Genomic DNA, 19,323 nt, shown 5'->3' with positions numbered 1-19,323 from the left:
GTGGACAGACAATTGAAAAATCGAGATCTGCAAATCTAGTGATTGCAGGGTATATCCTACTGTCAAAGAAAGTGATCTAAGCATCTTTACTTAGCCACTTCGTTCTTCGTTCATTTTTGTTCTGAACACTTTTTAACTTCTATCCTTTTATCATGGCCCTGCTATCTCCTGAAGAGGTGAAGCACATGCTAGCTGAAACTAACTGTTCCCTTGCTCATTTTAACGCACGAAGGCTACACAAAAATTCAGACGATCGTTTGCGTCTCTGAAACCTGGTTCTGCACATATAGCAAGAACCTTTTCGGCCTGCCATCATACGAAGCTCAGTTACTGTCACTATTCGTCAGGTAGTTATGGTGGCTCAGCAATTGTTTCAGATCTACCCTACACCCGCTGACAAGATCTTTCTTCAGACATCATACATTGTTAATCTGCATGAATTGAATTAGATCATTCTTTTTTAATGACAATAACAACATTGTTCTGGGCTGAATTTACCGCTCTCCTCCCTTGAATGTTACGGATTTCATTTTAGGCTTTGACACCATTTTGCATAAGATATCATCTGAAAGCAAGTGTGTTCTCTTAGTTGGGGACATGAACATTAACTTGCTTAATATTCAAAATACCATGTACAGTCGAACCCGGCTATATCGAACTCACAAAAAAACGCCTATCAGTTCGATATAGAGCATAATTCGATATAAGCCTGCTAAATAATTGGATGTCATAAAGGCACATACCATTTATAAAATCACTTTATTGGTGAAACTAGCTTAGTTTCGCGCGAAGAAGTTCTGCATTTTCTTCTGCTTGGGCAATTTCGCTGCCTGCGACGCACGCACTTTTCCACATTGTCTAAAGCGTCGGAGCAGCTGAGGCCGCAACCTTCCGCATTCGCGCAGAAGCACAGACTAGTGCAAACGCACCAATCACTTCGGAGGATGTGGGCCAAGGACCGTCGTTGCTTTCCTCATTGTGCCCATTTTCACTTGTGCTCAGTAGGATCTCGGCAATGTAGTATTCGTTTTCGGGCTCTCCTGTGGTCGCGACACCATCATTTGCGCTCATAAACTCATCCACCGTTGATTCGTCAACAGCTTCCGGAAATTCGGACAGCTCGCTCCGAACTTCGGCAACATCGGCAACGGCTTCGTCGCATTCATCAGAATTTAGTCATTGCCAAGCACGCGAAAGTCAGCACGGCTGAAGCAATTTCAGATGAACCACTTGCACACGGCCGTGCGTAAGCGTCGGGCGCCACAGGCACCAGGTCGCGAGTTTGGCCGCTTTAGCCGTAATCTCCCCCTTCAAGATCGTTCTGAGAGTGCTCCTCGGAATCTTGTACGCTGCGGGGACATCCGACCTCCCACCGCGTTCGATCCTGTTTATGATTTCCAGCTTCACGATGAAAGGCGAATTCTGCCGCTTCATCACGGCAACACTGCGGTAGAAGGCCTACGAGGCGCACACACAATGAACCAGAAAAGCAGCAAGACAACTCGCACTTCCGCCATCTTGCACGACGAGGGCACAAGAGCCTCTGATTGGCTGTCTGAGCAAGCGCTGCGGGCGGGCCAGGATCATTTTTTGCAGGGGGGTGTCGATGGCTCGTCCGAGGAAGGGCGGTCACGGTAGGGAGAGCGGTTGGATGGAGCAGTGCCGGCGGGTTTTCCCACCACCGCGAGGGAAAGCCAACTTCCAGGGGCACTTTCTGCCGCTTGACGTTCAATATATCGGGAGTCACTGCTTTTTTTGTTCGATGTAAGTGTATTTTTTGCTATATATACTCATTGTAACTATACCGTGTCCAGAAATTGTTCGATATATAGAATAATTCGATGTAAACGGGTTCGATATAGTCGGGTTCGACTGTACACTGTCGTGGTTTCAGTGGCTAGGGTATTGAATATCTAATCTCCCACTAGATATCCTCTTCCTGGTGGTGCTTCATTGCTTGATCATGCGCTTTGTAATTTCTTGCCTTCTCCCTATGCCGGAGTAATTGATGTGAACATTGCTGATCATTATCCCATATTTCTAGTATTCAACATGGTGAAGCCTGTGCTCTTGAGACAAGGGAACGACAACACAATAGTGCAAACAATCACAAGGGCATTTATTGCTCCTTTCATACACTAATGCCTGCTAGCCAAATTGCTATATACAGAACATGCCGACGGGCACATGACAAATCTAGAAAGTGCAACTCACCGCGATCGGATAGCGAGTGAATATGTTCACCCCATGCTGGACACCAACACTTGGTCATTTGAGTGTCGAACGGTGGCGCGTTCTAACAATCATGTTCGTGCATTCCGGTGTCCCGCTTCTAGGCCTCGTGAGACGGTCTCGCAGAAGCATTGATCGGCACATCCGCAGAATGTACGCACCACTTGCGGACCCCGTGCCTAAGAGGAACCATCCTCTCTCTTTTGTGCCCAAGTAACCCCACCGTTAAGTGGCGTTAGAAGTGCAATACTAGCGCCATCTATCGTACTAGGCTGCAGCCACACCGACCGCCGCCGTAAAGCCATGTGGCAAAGCTGGATTACAGGAGCCATGCGAGGACAACATTAGGGGACGCGTGAGAGTGGCGCATCCCCACAAGCCCTTTATTTATTTATTTAAACATACTGCAGGCCCTTTTTGGGCCCATGCAGGAGTGTTTATAAGGATTATCGTGTTTAAAACAAAAATACAGAAAATAAAGTCAGTTTTCTCACATTAAAAATAAGCAGATGACTAAACAAAAAAGCCCACGTTCTGAATGAAATTAACAAACGAATCTACGGACATACACGCTACCGCACCTTCTGGCAATTTATTCCACAAGGAAATGGTACTTAGAAACAGGGAGTACTTGCGGATATCTACACGGGTGACTGGTTGTTGAAATATTTTACTGTGGTTAGTTCTTGATGAATATTTGAAGGCAAGATGTAAGTATCATGAATTTCTGATTTTGAAATGACTGTGAAACAGTAAGTACAAAAACTTTAACCTTGATATGGTTCGGTGTTGTGACAGCGTTTGTAAATTAGCTCAGCTGATTAGGTTAGTAGCATTAGTTTTATGTGAATAATCTGGGAAAACAAACCTTACAGCTAATTGAGTGTGGCAATCATGTATGTAAAATTTAGAGGATGATTCTTATTGGTGAATGTGATGCTTTGCGTCTTGCTTGTATTTAACTGCATTCCCCAAGTCATACACCAAGCATAAATTGAAACTAGGGAGTTATTAAGGAGAATTTGGTGTTGAAGTTTTTTTTACTTTCTTGTACATGACACAATCGTCTGCAAAGAGACATATTTCCATAGATGAAGGGACACAGTAATGAATATCATTTATGTAAATGAGAAACAAAAGAGGTGCAAGAACTGAACTTTGGGGGTCCAGGTTTTGTGAAACGTATTCACCTATTTTAACACATTGTTTCCTGTCCTTTAGATAGCAGGAAATCCGTGACACTATGTTAGAATCAATGCCAAATGCTAATAATTTTGTTATAAGGCCATGTGAGAAACAACATCAAATGCCTTAGAAAGGGCTAAAAATATTGCATCTATCTGATTGCCCTCATTAATTGTGTTAACAATGTCATGAGTAATTTCAGCAAGCTGCGTGACAGTCGAAAGTCCTGTTTTGAAACAGTGTTATTTTTCATAAAGGAGGTTATTATTTCTAAGTGTGAGATGATGGCTTTAAAGATAATGTGTTCCATCACTTTGCAGCTTATGCAAGTTAACGATATTGGTTGATAGTTCTTTAGTTCAGTTTTAGAACCAGATTTATGTATTGGAATTATTTTTGCACAGCGCCAGTCATCCGGAATTACTAGTGCTTGTAAGGACCTTGTGTAGATTATATACAGGTATCTAGACACCCAGTCAGCGTATCGGGTTAAAGATGTATTTGAGATAGAATCTGGACAAAGTAATGGACACTTAATCATGTTACTTCCCTATTTGACCAGTGTAGCGAAGAGAGACGCTAGTGGGTTCAGCGCTACTGGCTCTAAACGCTAGTGGGTCGAGCGCTCCTGCTCAGCAACGGCTCTCGTGCTTGGAAGCTGTGACTGTCCTGCCCGTCGATGCTGTGCTGCTCCGAGCTCTGCCAAATAAACACCTCTAGAATTGGTGGAGTGTGCGGGGTACCCTCAGACGATCATCGTGAAACTACGGTCCCGTACCCTACCATCTACCATGCCCCAAGACGCCTCCTAGCAAACGCCTCCTCTTGCACCCACTGCGTGTCCCGCGGTGCCTCGTCATCGCGACCCTCCTATCTACACTGGAGCAGACGCCACTGACGTGGACGAATGGCTCACGGCGTACGACAGGGTAGGCGACCATAACAAGTGGGACGAAGTGGCCAAACTGAGCCATGTTCTCTTCTACCTCGCTGGTGTGGCCAGCCTGTGGTATAACAACCATCAAGCGGAGTTCCAGACATGGTCGGAATTTAAGACTTCCCTCGCCGATGTATTTGGCCGCTTTGCTGTTCGCAAGCTGCGTGCCGAGCAACGTTTGCGAGAACGAGCTCAACAGCCAGGCGAAACGTTCCCCAGTTATATCAAAGATGTCCTGGACCTATGCAGGAAAGTCGATTCGACCATGGCGGAGTCTGATCGAATCCGAAACATCCTGAAGGGCATAGAAGACAATGCCTTTAACATGTTGCTGGCCAAAACTCCACGCTCTGTGGCTGAAATTGTCACACTGTGCCAGAGCTATGAAGAACTCCGCAGGCAGCGGTCACTGACCCGTCGATCTCTACCACGTGACAAACACCTAGCTGGTTTGGCTACCATGTCCAACCATGGTTGGCAGCATTGCTCGCAGAAATGAAGGCGTTCATCCGCGAGGAAGTTGCCCGGCAACTCTCGTTGATGGATTTTGCACAGCCGCAGTCGGTACACGCGCCTACGCCAAGTTTTGCGCCTCCGCTTCGCCGCGTCATAGCGCAAGAACTGCACGAGGTTTTGCCTGAGCACCACCAGTGTGTTCCTGCGGCTGCGCCTCACAGCTACGCCGAAGACATGGCCAGGCCCCAACAGATCCCGACGGCTGTGCCACTCAGCTGCGCGGAAGTCGTCACCCAGCCTCAACAACTCCCTCAACGGGGACCTCTCACGTACGCCGAAGTCCTCGCTATGCCCCGACAACAGCCTGCTATGCAATCACTTCACCAGCCGCCACGTCCAATGCACCTTTTCACATGGATGGGACCTGCCGCAACAACTCGGTGGCGTACAGCGGACAATAGAACGATATGTTTTGCGTGCGGCTATGCAGGCCACGTCGCACGCCACTGTAGTCGCGTGCAGTCGCCTAGCGCTACACCACCAAACGGGCAGATGTCTGAATGACAGATTACATGAGCATAGATATAAGATGGAAAACCAGCTCTCCGGTCATATAAGTGCGCATTGTAAGGCTCACAAGTGCATCCCAGATTTCGATAGAACCAGTGTTTTGTACAGAGCTGATCATCAACTGACAAGGGAGATATTGGAAGCGCTTGAGATCAAAAAGCGTGGTGTTGATTGTATCAGTGAAGCCTCAGTTTCTCTTTCGACAAAGGAACTGGCGTATCTTGAGAGCGACACTTAAAAGTTATTCTGTATCTTGGCTTCCTTGTGCGATGCAGATGACTGCCCTGTTTATTCTTGTTGGTTTGATCCTTGACAGCAGCTATATATTACTATGTCAAGAAATAAAACATCAGTTGTTAGTGCGCCTACGTGCTGTCTGGTGTCCCTTTTTCGTGTGTTGTTTTATTCGGCGCCGTCTTTATCATGCTTAACCAACTAGCCCACCAACACATGCTCAGTTCCTGAATATGTTGTGGCATATGCAAGCCGTATGCTTACTAAAGCCGAGACCAATTGCACTGTCACAGAAAAAGAATGCCTGGCGATCATCTGGGCGCTTACCAAGTTCCGGCGCTATTTGTATGGTCTCCAAGTTGATGTCGTCATGGACCACCATGCACTATGTTGGCTGTCATTGAAGGATCCCCCAGGCCGTCTCGCCCACTGGGCGCTTCGCTTACAGGATTACGATATCTGCGTACTGTACCGCAACGGACGCCAGCACGCTGATGCTGACGCCCTCTCACGTTCTCCCTTGCCAGACGACAATGCCTGCTGCGCAATATCCCAGCTTGACGTTTCTCCCGTCGACATTGGAACCATCACTTCTGAGCAGCACAAGGACCCCTGGATTGCCTCCATCATAGACTGCCTTGCTGATCCGTCATCGCACCAACCACTCGTGCATTGCACCGTCAAGCTCGCCATTTCACCATTCGCGATGACCTGCTTCACCGACGCAATTACACCTATGACGGCCGCCAGCGGTTATTAGTTGTACCTCGAAGCCTGCGTTCTGAAATCTGCGCATCGTTCCACTCTGATCCACAGTAGGCTCACTCGGGGACTTTTCAAAACCTACCAGCGCCTCCGACGGCGCTACTACTGGCGAGGAATGTACAACTACATTCAAAAGCTCATTCACTCATGCCCCGACTGCCAGCGCTGAAAATCTTCACACCACCTCTCGCCAGCTGGTCTGCAGCCTCTACCCTGCCCTACCCGGCCGTTCAGGCACGTTGGCATCGATTTGCATGGGCCACTTCCCTTGACGTCGGCTGGTAACCGCTGGGCCATTGTGGCAGTAGATCACCTTACACGATACGCTGAAACCGCCGCTCTCCCAGCAGCTACAGCGCGCGATGTTGCATCATTCCTGCTTCGCAGATTCATCCTACGGCAAGAACTGCTCAGTGATCATGGACGCGTCTTCCTGTCGGAAGTAGTTGAAGCGATTCTCAAGGAGTGCCACGTTGTTCATCGTACGACTATGGCGTACCACCCTCAAACGAATGGCCTCACAGAACGCTTCAACCGTACGCTCGGCGACCTGCTTTCAATGTACGTTGCCTCCGACCACATGAACTGGGATGCCATTCGGCCATTCGTCACCTACGCTTACCTAATACCGCTACGCAGAGCACCATTGGATTTTCGCACTATTTCTTGCTGTATGGTCGACACCCTTCGCATACCATCGACACCATTCTTTCGTACCGGCCGGATGCATCCGAGTGCGTGCCTATTTCTGCCACGGTCAGACATGCAGAAGAGTGCCGCGACCTCGCACGGGCCTTTACTTCCGATGATCAAGAGCACGAGAGGAGCACTCGCGGTGACGCCACTGCCACGGTCACCTTCGATCCGGGAGCGCTCGTGTGGCTCTCAGTCCCTCTAACTGCCCCTGGCCTCTCATCAATAATGGTCCTTAAGTATGAAGGCCCTTATCGTGTTCTCGAACACTCATCTCCTGTGAACTATGTCATAAAACCAGTTGAGCCATCTTCAGACATGCGCCGCCGTGGATGAGACATTGTCCATGTCGACCGTTTAAAGCGTTACTCAGGGTGTCTACCAAGTTGACATTTCCAAATTCCCTGAGTTTTCCAGGTTTTCCCTGAGTGCCTTCGCAAAATTCCCTGAGTGATGCAGAACTATGTTTTATGTCAAGACGGGCTGAAACCAGTATTGCCTGATGCTGTCACTCTCTAGTAAGCATATAAAAAAATTTAAAAAAAGAATGACTTAATCTAATTTGAATACTAAGGAGTAGTGTTTACGTTAGTCAAACATAGAATAAAGGCAGGGGTTAGTAAAATGCACAGCAAATAAAATGTTTTAAAAAATGCAAATCGAGTCGGACATTCTCAAGTACGAATAAAAAGGAGATAGATATAGAAGCAAATATTTTCAAATATGAGCTATTTCTATCAACTGATAGCAAGCTCGTTGGTATGAAGCCCGAACTTTGTCAGAAGTGAGATTCTCTCTGAATCGCTAGTGTGTCGACCTCAACTGTCCTGACATACTCTCAACCCGCGCACAACACCTCAGTGTTTTGTTTCATTGTTTTAAAGAATATGTTTTGGTTTGGATTAGGGACACCTGCATCTCGGCATCAGCCAACACAGTTTTTTGAGCTTAAGCTCCTTCAAAACGGCGGCAGCATGCTTCCTTTCCCATTCATTCCTCAATACGTAGGTACTTTATGTTCTTGTCTTCCTTCCGCCACTCGTTCGTCCCACGGACCATTTGAAGCATCTTCTTCGTCAGTTGCACAGTTCACGTTCGATTTTTTTAACTCCCTAGGGTCCACGAAAACATCCGAAAAATTGGCCAGTTGGAAAAAATAAATGGTTTTCACTTACTGCCCTTAAGGGCTCAAACCGCCACAGGCACATTCGAAAACGCTCTGAAGGCCTGTCGGTACACGTATTAGGCATATCGGTGCTTGTACTGTGACAGGAAATACCGGGTGCATGCGTGTATAATTAAGGAATACATACTGTGTCCCGTGGCAATAGCCCCTTTCCACGATTGTTATGCTTCACTGCAATACTTCTGCGTATCCTTCACCACGTAACATTTCTGTAGGAAGGCGAAGCTGACTTTCGAGAACCGGCATTATGCAATGCACCGTGCTTTCCAAGCCTATAAGCCAATCGCGAGGACCAAAACGGCGGAATCCGTACAATTGCTGATAGTAGCGAATTCTTTCAATAAAAAGCACGACACCCAACGGCAAGAAGTTTCATAGCAAACGCCGAAGCAGCTAGGCCTAGCGTTGCCGTAGTGGTGGCTACGGCTGCCAGCGGATCTGCGTGCGAGAGCGCCGGTTCGAGGCGGCGAGGTAATCAAAATGGCAGTGGTGGTGGCTTTGATTAATGCCGTTTCGCACCTGCGGTCACAGCAAAACGTCCAGAAAATCGGATGGCAAAGAGTTCTTGCGTCCAAAATTTTAGACGTTTTGATGCATTGACTCTAAGGGGTGCGTGGTGGTGCCGCGTAGCCGTCCAAATTATCGGGAATCCGGAAAGTCGGTCGTTGACAGCACACTGTCAACTCCTCCAGCCGACGACAGGACGTCAAAGACGATTCATTACGATTCCTGTCTGTTACTCACGCGTGCATTACCGTGACTTTGGACCCTTCAATAAAATTACAGCTAGTTTTCCCTGATAGAGGCACAAATTCCCCGAGTTTTCCATGAGTTTTTCCCAGACTACTCAAAATCCCTGAGAATTCCCGGTTTTCCCGGTTGGTAGACACCCTGGTTACTACGACCCGCTCATCGTGACGAGTTGTTAGGTCACCGGACGGCCCCCTTCTCGCTCCCGGGAGTGATTGTAGCGAAGAGAGACGCTAGTGGGTTCAGCACTACTGGCTCTAAACGCTAGTGGGTCGAGCACTCCTGCTCGGCAATGGCTCTCGTGCTTGGAAGCTGTGACTATACCCTGCCCGTCGACGTTGCTCTGCTACGAGCTCTGCAATATAAACACCTTTAGACCAGGAATAATTCTTTAATTCCATAACTACAGCTGATTGGTCTAGTGTTACATCGTTATGTGATGCAGATCAGGCCTTCAACAAGTTTTCTTCACTTTTTTTAAAGCCATGGACCAGTGCACAACAATAAAATGTAAAAAGAGATACAAATATCCCCAGAATCTGTGGTTACCGCGAGGACTACTAAAAAGTATGATGAAGAAAGATAACCTGTACAGAAAAGCTTAAAAGTAATCATTTATTGCTGCTTTAGCTTCACGCTATAAGAAATATTCTACCACTCTTTCATGTCTGCTAAAAAATGGTAAGAAAAAATATTACAAAAATTAATTATCTAATGACTAAAGACACTTCTAAGAAACAATGGCTGCTCTTGAATGGTTTGTTAAATCGATCGCCACAAAGTTCATCTTTGCAGAAAGTTATATATAATGGCATTACACGTGATAGTCCTGACAATGTTACTGATGCCTTTAGTGACTACTTTTTCAAAATTTTCAGACAAAGACATAGCAGTTCACATTGTGACCTAAATTGTTTTAACCATTCCTTTATCTTCTTCCTGTGATCTCTGTTGATGTGCATACAGAAATCAAAAATCTGAAAGAGGCCAGCCCCGGCACAGGTAAAATTTCATTATGGTGCTTAAAGTTTGTAGTCAATGTCAATTGTGAACCACTTTCTGTAACTATAAATCTCGCACTTAAGGATAGCATTTTCCCGAATTCTCTAAAACTAGCTAAGGTTCTTCCAATACATAAAAAGAATGATAGACTATCAGTTTCCAACTACTGTCCCATCTGTATTCTTTCTTCCCTTAGTAAAGTTATCATCAAAATTTCGTCAATACAAATACCCGCAAAAATTTAATTTACTGAAACCATGCCAATTTGGTTTGTAAGTGGGAAATTCCACTAACCTTGCTCTGCTTTCCCTAAATGACTATATCAAACACTCTACTGATCCAGGATGCGTAGTTTCTTTCTTGGACTTCACAAAAGCATTTGACACCATTAATCATCTCATCTCGTCTCCCAAACTCAAAGCATACAGTATTTCAGGTCCAGCCCGCAAGTTCTTAAAAAGTTACCTGCTGAACAGAAAGCACACAGCATACATTTCAGGCTCATTCTCTGCTACTAATACAATTAACCAAGGAGTGCCTCGAGGCTCATTATTTGGTCCATTAAATTTTTTTACTTTATATAAATGATCTTCCTGACAGCATACACATAGCTCACTATGTTATATATGCCAACGATATGACTATTTCCTTTACTAATACGTGTACTGACACTGTTAGAACCAAATTAAATGCTGTTCTTTGTAGCATGTCCAAGTGGTGCCACGAAAATTATTTGCTTATTAATACAAACAAATCTAAATTATGGTTTTTAAATCACTTCAATGTAACTTAACCTCATTACCGGACATCACAATTGACTCGCATTTCATTAGCGTGAGTGATAGTGTATCATTCTTTGGCGTTCACCTCGATACTAACCTTAAGTTCGTTAACCATACTGCTCGCATTAGAAAGATGGCAGCATTTGGCATTCATGCATTGCTTAAAGCACGCTCTTACTTTTCTCATCATACCTTCTTTGTCTTCACTTCGCTTTCATTCATACTGATATTAGTTATGGCAAAATACTTATCTATCATCTCTCATTCCTTCAGAATTTACAAAATCAAGATATTCCGATTATTTTTCACTGTCCTCGCGACGGCAGCACCTCTGCTCTTCTTCACTGCAACAACATCTTGACCATTAATAACTTGTATTAATAACTTGTAACTGTAATAACTTGGCGGCGGCGGCGGCGGCGGCGGCAGCAGCAGCAGCAGCCTGGTTACGCCCACTGCAGGGCAAAGGCCTCTCCCATACTTCTCCAACTACCCCGGTCATGTACTAATTGTGGCCATGTGGTCCCTGCAAACTTCTTAATCTCATCCGCCCACCTAACTTTCTGCCGCCCCCTGCTACGCTTCCCTTCCTTTGGAATCCAGTCCGTAACCCTTAATGACCATCGGTTATCTTCCCTCCTCATTACATGTCCTGCCCATGCCCATTTCTTTTGCTTGATTTCAACAAAGATGTCACTAACTTGCGTTTGTTCCCTCACCGAATCTGCTCTTTTCTTATCCCTTAACGTTACACCCATCATTCTTCTTTCCATAGCTCGTTGCGTCGTCCTCAATTTAAGTAGAACCCTTTTCATAAGCCTCCAGGTTTCTACCCCGTACATGAGTACTGGTAAGACACAACTATTATACACTTTTCTCTTGAGGGATAATGGCAACCTGCTGTTCATGATCTGAGAATGTCTGCCAAATGCACCCCAGCCCATTCTTAATTTTCTGATTATTTCAGCCTCATGATCCGGATGTCACTACCTGTCCTAATTAGATTTACTCCCTTACCACTTCCAGTGCCTCGCTACCTATCGTAAACTGCTGTTCTCTTCCAAGACTGTTAAACCTTACTTTAGTTTATTGCAGCTTAATTTTCAGACCCACCCTTCTGCTTTGCCTCTCCAGGTCAGTGAGCATGCATTGCAATTGGTCTCCTGAGTTACTAAGCAATAATAATATAATATTTGGGGTTTTACGTGCCAAAACCACTTTCTGATTATGAGGCACGCCGTAGTGGAGGACTCCGGAAATTTTGACCACCTGGGGTTCTTTAACGTGCACCTAAATCTAAGCACACGGGTGTTTTCGCATTTCGCCCCCATCGAAATGCAGCCGCCGTGGCCGGGATTCGATCCCGCGACCTCGTGCTCAGCAGCCCAACACCATAGCCACTGAGCAACCACGGCGGGTGAGTTACTAAGCAAGGCAATATCATCAGTGAATCTCAAGTTGCTAAGGTATTCTCCATCAACTTTTATCCCTAATTCTTCCCACTCCAGGTCTCTGAATACCTCCTGTAAACACGCTGTGAATAGCATTAGAGAGATCGTATCTCCTTGCCTGACACCTTTCTGTATAGGGATTTTGTTGCTTTCTTTAGGGAAGACTACGGCGGCTGTGGAGCCGCTTAGATATCTTTCAGTATTTTTACATACGGCTCGTCTATGCCCTGATTCCGTAATGCCTCCATGACTGCTGAAGTTTCGACTGAATCAAATGCTTTCTTGTAACCAATGAAAGCTATATATAAGGGTTGGTTATATTCTGCACATTTCTCTATCACCTGATTGATAGTGTGAATATGGCCTATTGTTGAGTATCCTTTACGGAATCCTGCCTGGTCCTTTCGTTGACAGAAGTCTAAGGTGTTCCTGATTCTATTTGCGATTACCTTAGTAAATACTTTGTAGGCAACGGACAGTAAGCTGATCGGTCCATAATTTTTCAAGCCTTTCGCGTCTCCTTTCTTATGGATTAGTATTATGTTAGCGTTCTTCCAAGATTACGGTACGCTCGAATTCATGAGGCATTGCGTATACAGGGTGGCCTGTTGTTCTAAAACAGTCTGCCCACCATCCTTCAACAAATCTGCTGTTACCTGATCCTCCCCAGCTGCCTTCCCCCTTTGCATAGCTCCCAAGGCTTTCTTTACTTCTTCCGACGTTACCTGTGGGATTTCCAATTCCTCTAGACTATTCTCTCTTCCTTTATCGTCATGGGTGCCACTGCTACTGTGTAAATCTCTATAGAACTCCTCAGCCACTTGAACTATCTCATCCATATTAGTAATGATATTGCCGGCTTTGTTTCTTAACGCACACAGGTGATTCCTACCTATTCCTACTTTCTTTTTCACTGCTTTTAGGCTTGCTCCATTCCTGAGAGCATGTTCAATTCTATCCATATTATACTTCCTTATGTCAGCTGTCTTACGCTTGCTGATTAACTTGGAAAGTTCTGCCAGATCTATTCTAGCTATAGGGTTAGAGGCTTTCATACACTGGCGTTTCTTGATCAAATTTTTCGTCTCCTGTGATAGCTTACTGGCATCCTGTCTAATGGAGTTACCACCGACTTCTATTGCACACTCCTTAATTATGCCTATAAGATAGTCGTTCATATCTTCAACACTAAGGTCCTCTTCCTAAGTTAAAGCCAAGTACCTGTTCTGTAGCTTCATTCAGAATTCCTCAATTTTCCCTCTTACCGCTAACTAATTGATCGGCTTCTTATGTACCAGTTTCATTAATTTCATTATAGAACTCATTAAAAGATTATTTATTAAATTTTTCATGTTCATGCTTGTTTATTTGTACTAGATATGTGTCTTTATATACAGTATTTATTTTTCAATGTTCTCATTTTTTGCTTTCATGTGTTTTTATGTTTTCTATTCCATTATGCCTACTGTTATATCTTGTAATATCCTTGTATTATTCATAAGAGTTATAATATCCTTGTATTATTCATAAAAGATGTGAAGCTAGGATTTCGTGCTAATGTCGTCAGTGCAGCTTCACCTCCAGAAGCTGCACTGTCTAGTTTTCCGGTCGGGGGTGCAGTGAGTAGGCCAGAGAAGGAGCACGGCGAGACGGGGGCGAACAAGATTGACGACGGGAGGGAGAAGGCGAGCGGGAGTAGCGGGGTCATGTCGAAGGTGTCGCAGGGTCAGATGATGGAGCGGGCATAGAAGGGGCGAAGGAAAAGGATGCGCTAGAGGGGCAAGGGTGGTAATTAGGAGAATAGCGTGTCGGAGAAGTCCAGCGGCTGTGGCAGTGGAGCAAGTGGAGCTCCGTCAAGGTAAAAAAGAAAGTCCACAAGCATAATAGTCAGATTCCACCTGTGACTGGTGCTGACACGTTCGTATAAGCGGAGCCAGTCTTCAACATCAGGACTGCCGACTCTGTTGAAAACACCAGGATTCCGAAGGGGGGAAACGGCGACGTAGGTCGGGGCTGCAGGTGGAGACGGTTGTGTAGATGAAGTGCCGCCGGCAGGAGCCGAAGTTGCACTGCCGCCGTTACGACCGCTGCGAAGCTCCATGACAGGTACGGGGAACGTCCACCTCCACCAAATTAATGTTACGTTAAGCTGAAGCCCAATGCTATATACACTTTATTAACAGGGACGCTAACGGAAGGCCAAAATGGCGACGCTATATCAAGTGGGCCCACGTCGTCTTCCTCCTCCTCAGTGCAGCCACACTGTGGCGGCTGTTCTGTAGCAATATAATAAGGTTCCCAATGATTTTTCACAATGAAGAACATGTTTATTGACATTGAATAATGCATTTTTGAAAAGCTTAGACTTTCGTCTATTTTTCGACATAATCGTCGTTGTGATCAATGCATTTTTGCATGCGGTGTACCATCGTCTTTATGCCTGAATTGTAGAAATTGTAGGTTTTGGCTTTGTATGCTGTGCTGCACAATTGATCGGGAACTAAATTTAAAGAGGCTCTCCTTAGTTCCAACCTCCATTTTATTCAAATAAATTTCAAGTCCCCTTGGAGTTCGAAGTAATGAGATTCCACTGTACATAAATTTAAAAGCTTAAAGGGGTCCCGAGCCACTTCTTGGGCTCTGTGAAAAAACACAGTCCATGGATAGCACACGCTGCTGTGAACGTCTCAGCCAAATTTTGCAGCTGTGTGCAGCACATGGAGCTCACAGGCAGAGTGCAAAGTCACCTTTTTCTCAAACACTCTCTTTTCAAACGAGGTCTTCACCTCACTCGTTTCGATGCTGCCGGTGGCTTGCATGTGTCGTCATATGCAAGATTCCCATAGGCGGCTGCTATTGGCTGATAGCTGATATCAATCAAGAAGGGTGTTTTGATCAATGCGCTTCTTCCTACAGTTGCTGTCTATGTTTATTGACACAGTTTATTTAACAGGCTGAATTAAGCCTAAAATCTGCTTTTTGAATGTCAAAAGAATTATGTACTTCCAGAAGAAGCAGATTATTGTCTGCTCACACTTGGCCACAGCCACCCACATAGGAATTACACTTTGGCCACACTGCCTATGTGTGTCATAGCTGCTGAGTCTCGCTAATTTTGATTAGTTTTGAACACTCAACTAGCCTTGAACCACGCAAAACTTAAGGTAAGATCACACGTACACTTGCACACGTGCACTTACTCCTGGCTTCTCCTGGCTAGATGCCTTGATGGACATCATTTCCAATTGAGCCATTGACATCACTTCAACATACTCAAGTTCGATATGGCTAATATGCATCGGTCAAGCTGGTGCAGGACAAAGCCAGTTCGCACCATGTGGCATGGCCAAACTGTAGCACATGAGTGCAGGCGTGCATTCTGGCCTTGTTGTGTACATAGCAAATGCCGCACATATGCACTACAGTTGCATGTAACTGCATCTGCTACATAGCATAAATACTGCGGCCGCTGCGGGGCAACGTGACAAGCCTGCTCACTGAGCTCACTGCAGCCTGCTCAGGATACCGCGTTCAGCATTTAACACATCATAGGTACCAAAATCGGAAATAGTAACCTCTACGTAAACATCCAAAATCAAATTTGAACTGCGTGCGACAGTGATGTTCAGTATGCGGAGCGTAGTGGGCACCAAGCCCACTCCACCGTAGCCTTTGTAGTGCAAGGCATTGAAGAAGGAGTGGGAGCACCACAAAGGGGATCGAGGGCATCGTTTGATTGCCAATGACTCCGCTTCTGCTCAACCCACTGAAGTACTTTTTGCTGCAAAGTATTTCTGAAATAGTATATTTTAAATTCAAATGTACTGCTCGACTTCCAGAAAAAGTGCTTCAGGGTCACTTTAATGGATCCATTCTCTCGAAGTTTGTGTGTCGTTTGCAATGTGTGTCCTGTTTTTCAATTCGATCATGCTGTCTGTTAAGCATCGACATGTTTAGAATGTGCTGCAGTTTTGCCTCTAAGTGTGTTGACTAACTTTATCCTAAGTTTGTCAAGAAGCATTACAGGGATCCTTCTGCAAACTAGGGTGAATCAAAGAAAAATAAAGAAAAGCTTTTTCTGCTGAAATCAGTATGGTGACAGGTCATGTGTTTCTGCAGAATACTGCAGTAAGGCAGGACCACCTGAAGATGCCAACCTGAAGCAGTGGGTGCAGGTGTCCACCGTCAGTTGGCTGCCCCAGGGCGGCAAAGTTGTACGCCTTGAAGGGTCGTTGCCGCCACTCACCACTGGCCAGCAGCTCAGCTGTCAGGTCTGTCTCTGGCTTGCTCAGTTGGGTGGTGAAGTGCTCGCCCCGCTGCAGCTGGTAGCTCTTGACCACCCTGCATACAGCACAGCCCACCCCAACAATCCCTGCTATGCTTATATTCAGTGCCCTCTACAGGCTCGTCAAATGTGGGTCTGTGCTACTTCTATTGTGGAAACATGGCATCACAAAGCACCTAATCGGTGGGTATTAGCCCCCCCCTTCCATTCACTGATCTGTAGTAAAGGCCAAGTGCATGGCCAAAAGTGCACTTGTTATCAGTAGGTAAACTGGCAGTAGCCCTCGTCTGCCTTCCACAGCTGCAGCAGATACTCTCAAACAAAGCCATCTGCTGCTGGAAAAGGGGTGCCCATAGACCATGCAAAAAGATGCCATGCGCAGTGCCTATAAGGGCGCCACTAAAAGCCGCATAGTGGCAGCCGTCGGAACTGCAGGCGGGCCTCATGCCGGAGATTCCTGCATTCACTGCAAGCATGGCTGAAGTACATGTGTGCGATTTGCCGTTTGTGTGCGTCCCAGATAGTTACTTCTGTCGTGATAGTGTGCGCAAGGGAATCGCACTGTACGATAATGGACATGTGTCCGAAGTCACGTCTGTCTGGGACAGCATTGTCGCCACGCGTCAAGCGTTTTCCGCAGACGAGCATCAACAAGCTTGCCTACGATGTGGAGCTCATCGTAAGCAAGCTGATTTCATTATGACGCCCAAGCTGCTAATGGCTTTATTTGTTGACTCGTGAACCAACATTCTTTATGCACACACTTATTTCGTTTACATGCCGTGTATATTTATAGTAGGTTGAGGGAGTGCCGTCGCGCCTGCGGATGGTTCATACAGGTGCAGCCACGTGAAAAGCCAATGATAGTAAAGCTTGCAAACCAGCATGATGAGCTTAAGAAAAATAGCACATGTAGCAATAATTCAGCAATAATTAAGGGTGGATCATTTCATGCTTGCGTCTTACGACTGTTTACACAGCATGGATTTCACCGTGCTCATTATACAAGCAGGGCGCTTCAATGATTTCATGGGAGCAGGCGAGTGAGATATCAGAAGAGGCCACAGCTGAAAAATTTACCTCCCTGGTTAGCCAAGAGCATACTGCGTTTATATTATGTTACGTTTATTATCATCGTCATTTTTACTAGTATCACCGTCACACCAAAACGCAGAATAAAAGTGCATGTTGTATCGCCTGTTGTAGTGCCCCTGAGTCTGAATAGCAAATGCAGTGCCGTTTTGTAATTATTTTCGTATTCCTTGGCAGCTTGCTAGAACACTGGCTCTAGTCTCCAAATTAATTGCATGGCAAATTTACAAAATGTAAAATTTGCAAAAATGTTTATTCATTGTGATGGAGGCTAACGAACCAAAGTTGACGACACAAGCTTGCTAAAATGCAACTTAACAAGTCCCATTTTATGGGCTTTTTTCCACAGGTCCCCAATTTCTTGCTAGAAGATGGAAAATATACTTGCAAAGTAGGATAGGGTGGATGCTGCAAACACATTGCTATTGTGGTGCGTATGTCAACACAAAAGTACGCATTTCACGGACAAATGACCTGAGGAAGTAGGCCAAGCAATCTGTAAAAAGACTCAGGATTTATCAAAAGAGAGCGTGCCTGGAGAGCTTCTACGGTAAGCAAGTAGAAGAGGTGGTTGCACAGTCACCTGCAGCCCCTCCTGTCCAAGATGCGAACGCAGCAGCCACTCTAAAATGTTTAAAAAACAGCTCTAAAAACGTACACCCAACAACAGAATAGAGGATGGGAAACACACGGAGCTGACTTACAACTGCATTTTCTTGGAAAAAACTTGATGGCTTTTTAAAGCCATACATCAAGCGTGCACGCATGCTCGATGCGAAATTTAGCGCTGTTTTTTAAACCTTATGGAAAACCACCAACTTGCCCAATCGGCCATTCTTCTTCGTAGCCACTCTGCGTGATGGCCTTTTGGGAGAAGACTGCTCACTTCTCACTGCAACTGGCAAATAGCTTTCCCCCCAAGTTTTAGCAGAAGTAAAAGATAAAGCAGCCCTGCACACAGCACCAGTTGTAGAAGGAAACATACTCACCTCAGCACTTCACTGATGAATTGACCCTTGGACGAACACAGACCTTGAAATGGAGTTTTACATGTCAAAGAGTGGGGCCACTCTAGACGAGATACTTCATATTGAAGCAAAGACAAGGGGGGCAGGAAGGAATTTGAATTAATGGAGAAGCATGCGGACCATTCACATATCTGCCGGCAGCCGGCCGCACACTGTACCAAAATCCAGATGGGATCCCGCCACGGTGGCCGAAAGGTTTTTGAAGGTCAATAAATTCTAGTCCCCTGCCACAGCCTATCAAAACTGAAGCAGTGAAGTCACTCGAAAAGGAGATGTGCACTGAAGTCCGTACTTGTGAGCTGGTAGTGATGCTCGAGCAGCCATGGTTGTGCTGTACACCTGATGGCATTGTATGTCAGGAATCAGAGTTGGCACTACTTGAAGTCAAATGCCCTTACACATGCAAGGGCAAAAATACTGTTGAGCTCAGTGAAGGCACCAATAACATATTTTACTTAATACTTAAGGACTCCAGTCTGGAAGTAAAGAGGACTCACATGTACTATACACAAATCCAAATTTCCCTGTATGTTCTTGGCAAAGAAGAAGTCTTTATGTTTACTCTAAGAAACAACCAGTTCTCGTTGAAGTTCCTGTGAATGAGTACTTTGTTGCCACATCTGTTGTTCCCCGGCTGGAAGCATTTTACTTCAGGCATTTCCTCGCAGAAATACC

General features: G+C 45.6%; 1 protein-coding gene across 1 annotated transcript in view; it reads right to left on the bottom strand.

Annotated features, from left to right (window-relative positions):
* The window catches only part of alpha-PheRS (phenylalanine--tRNA ligase alpha subunit), a 98,758-nt gene that overhangs the window by 44,048 nt on the left and 35,387 nt on the right, over positions 1-19,323 (bottom strand). Inside the window, exon 3 of the mRNA XM_075671381.1 lies at positions 16,401-16,584. Coding sequence (XP_075527496.1) covers positions 16,401-16,584 — 184 coding nt within the window. The remainder of the gene's footprint in view (positions 1-16,400; positions 16,585-19,323) is intronic.

Source organism: Dermacentor variabilis, chromosome 10 (genome assembly GCF_050947875.1).
Source record: "Dermacentor variabilis isolate Ectoservices chromosome 10, ASM5094787v1, whole genome shotgun sequence".
Lineage (NCBI taxonomy): Eukaryota > Metazoa > Arthropoda > Arachnida > Ixodida > Ixodidae > Dermacentor > Dermacentor variabilis.
The sequence above is the reverse complement of the archived record's forward strand: the minus strand, read 5'-3'. Positions and strand labels throughout refer to the sequence as shown.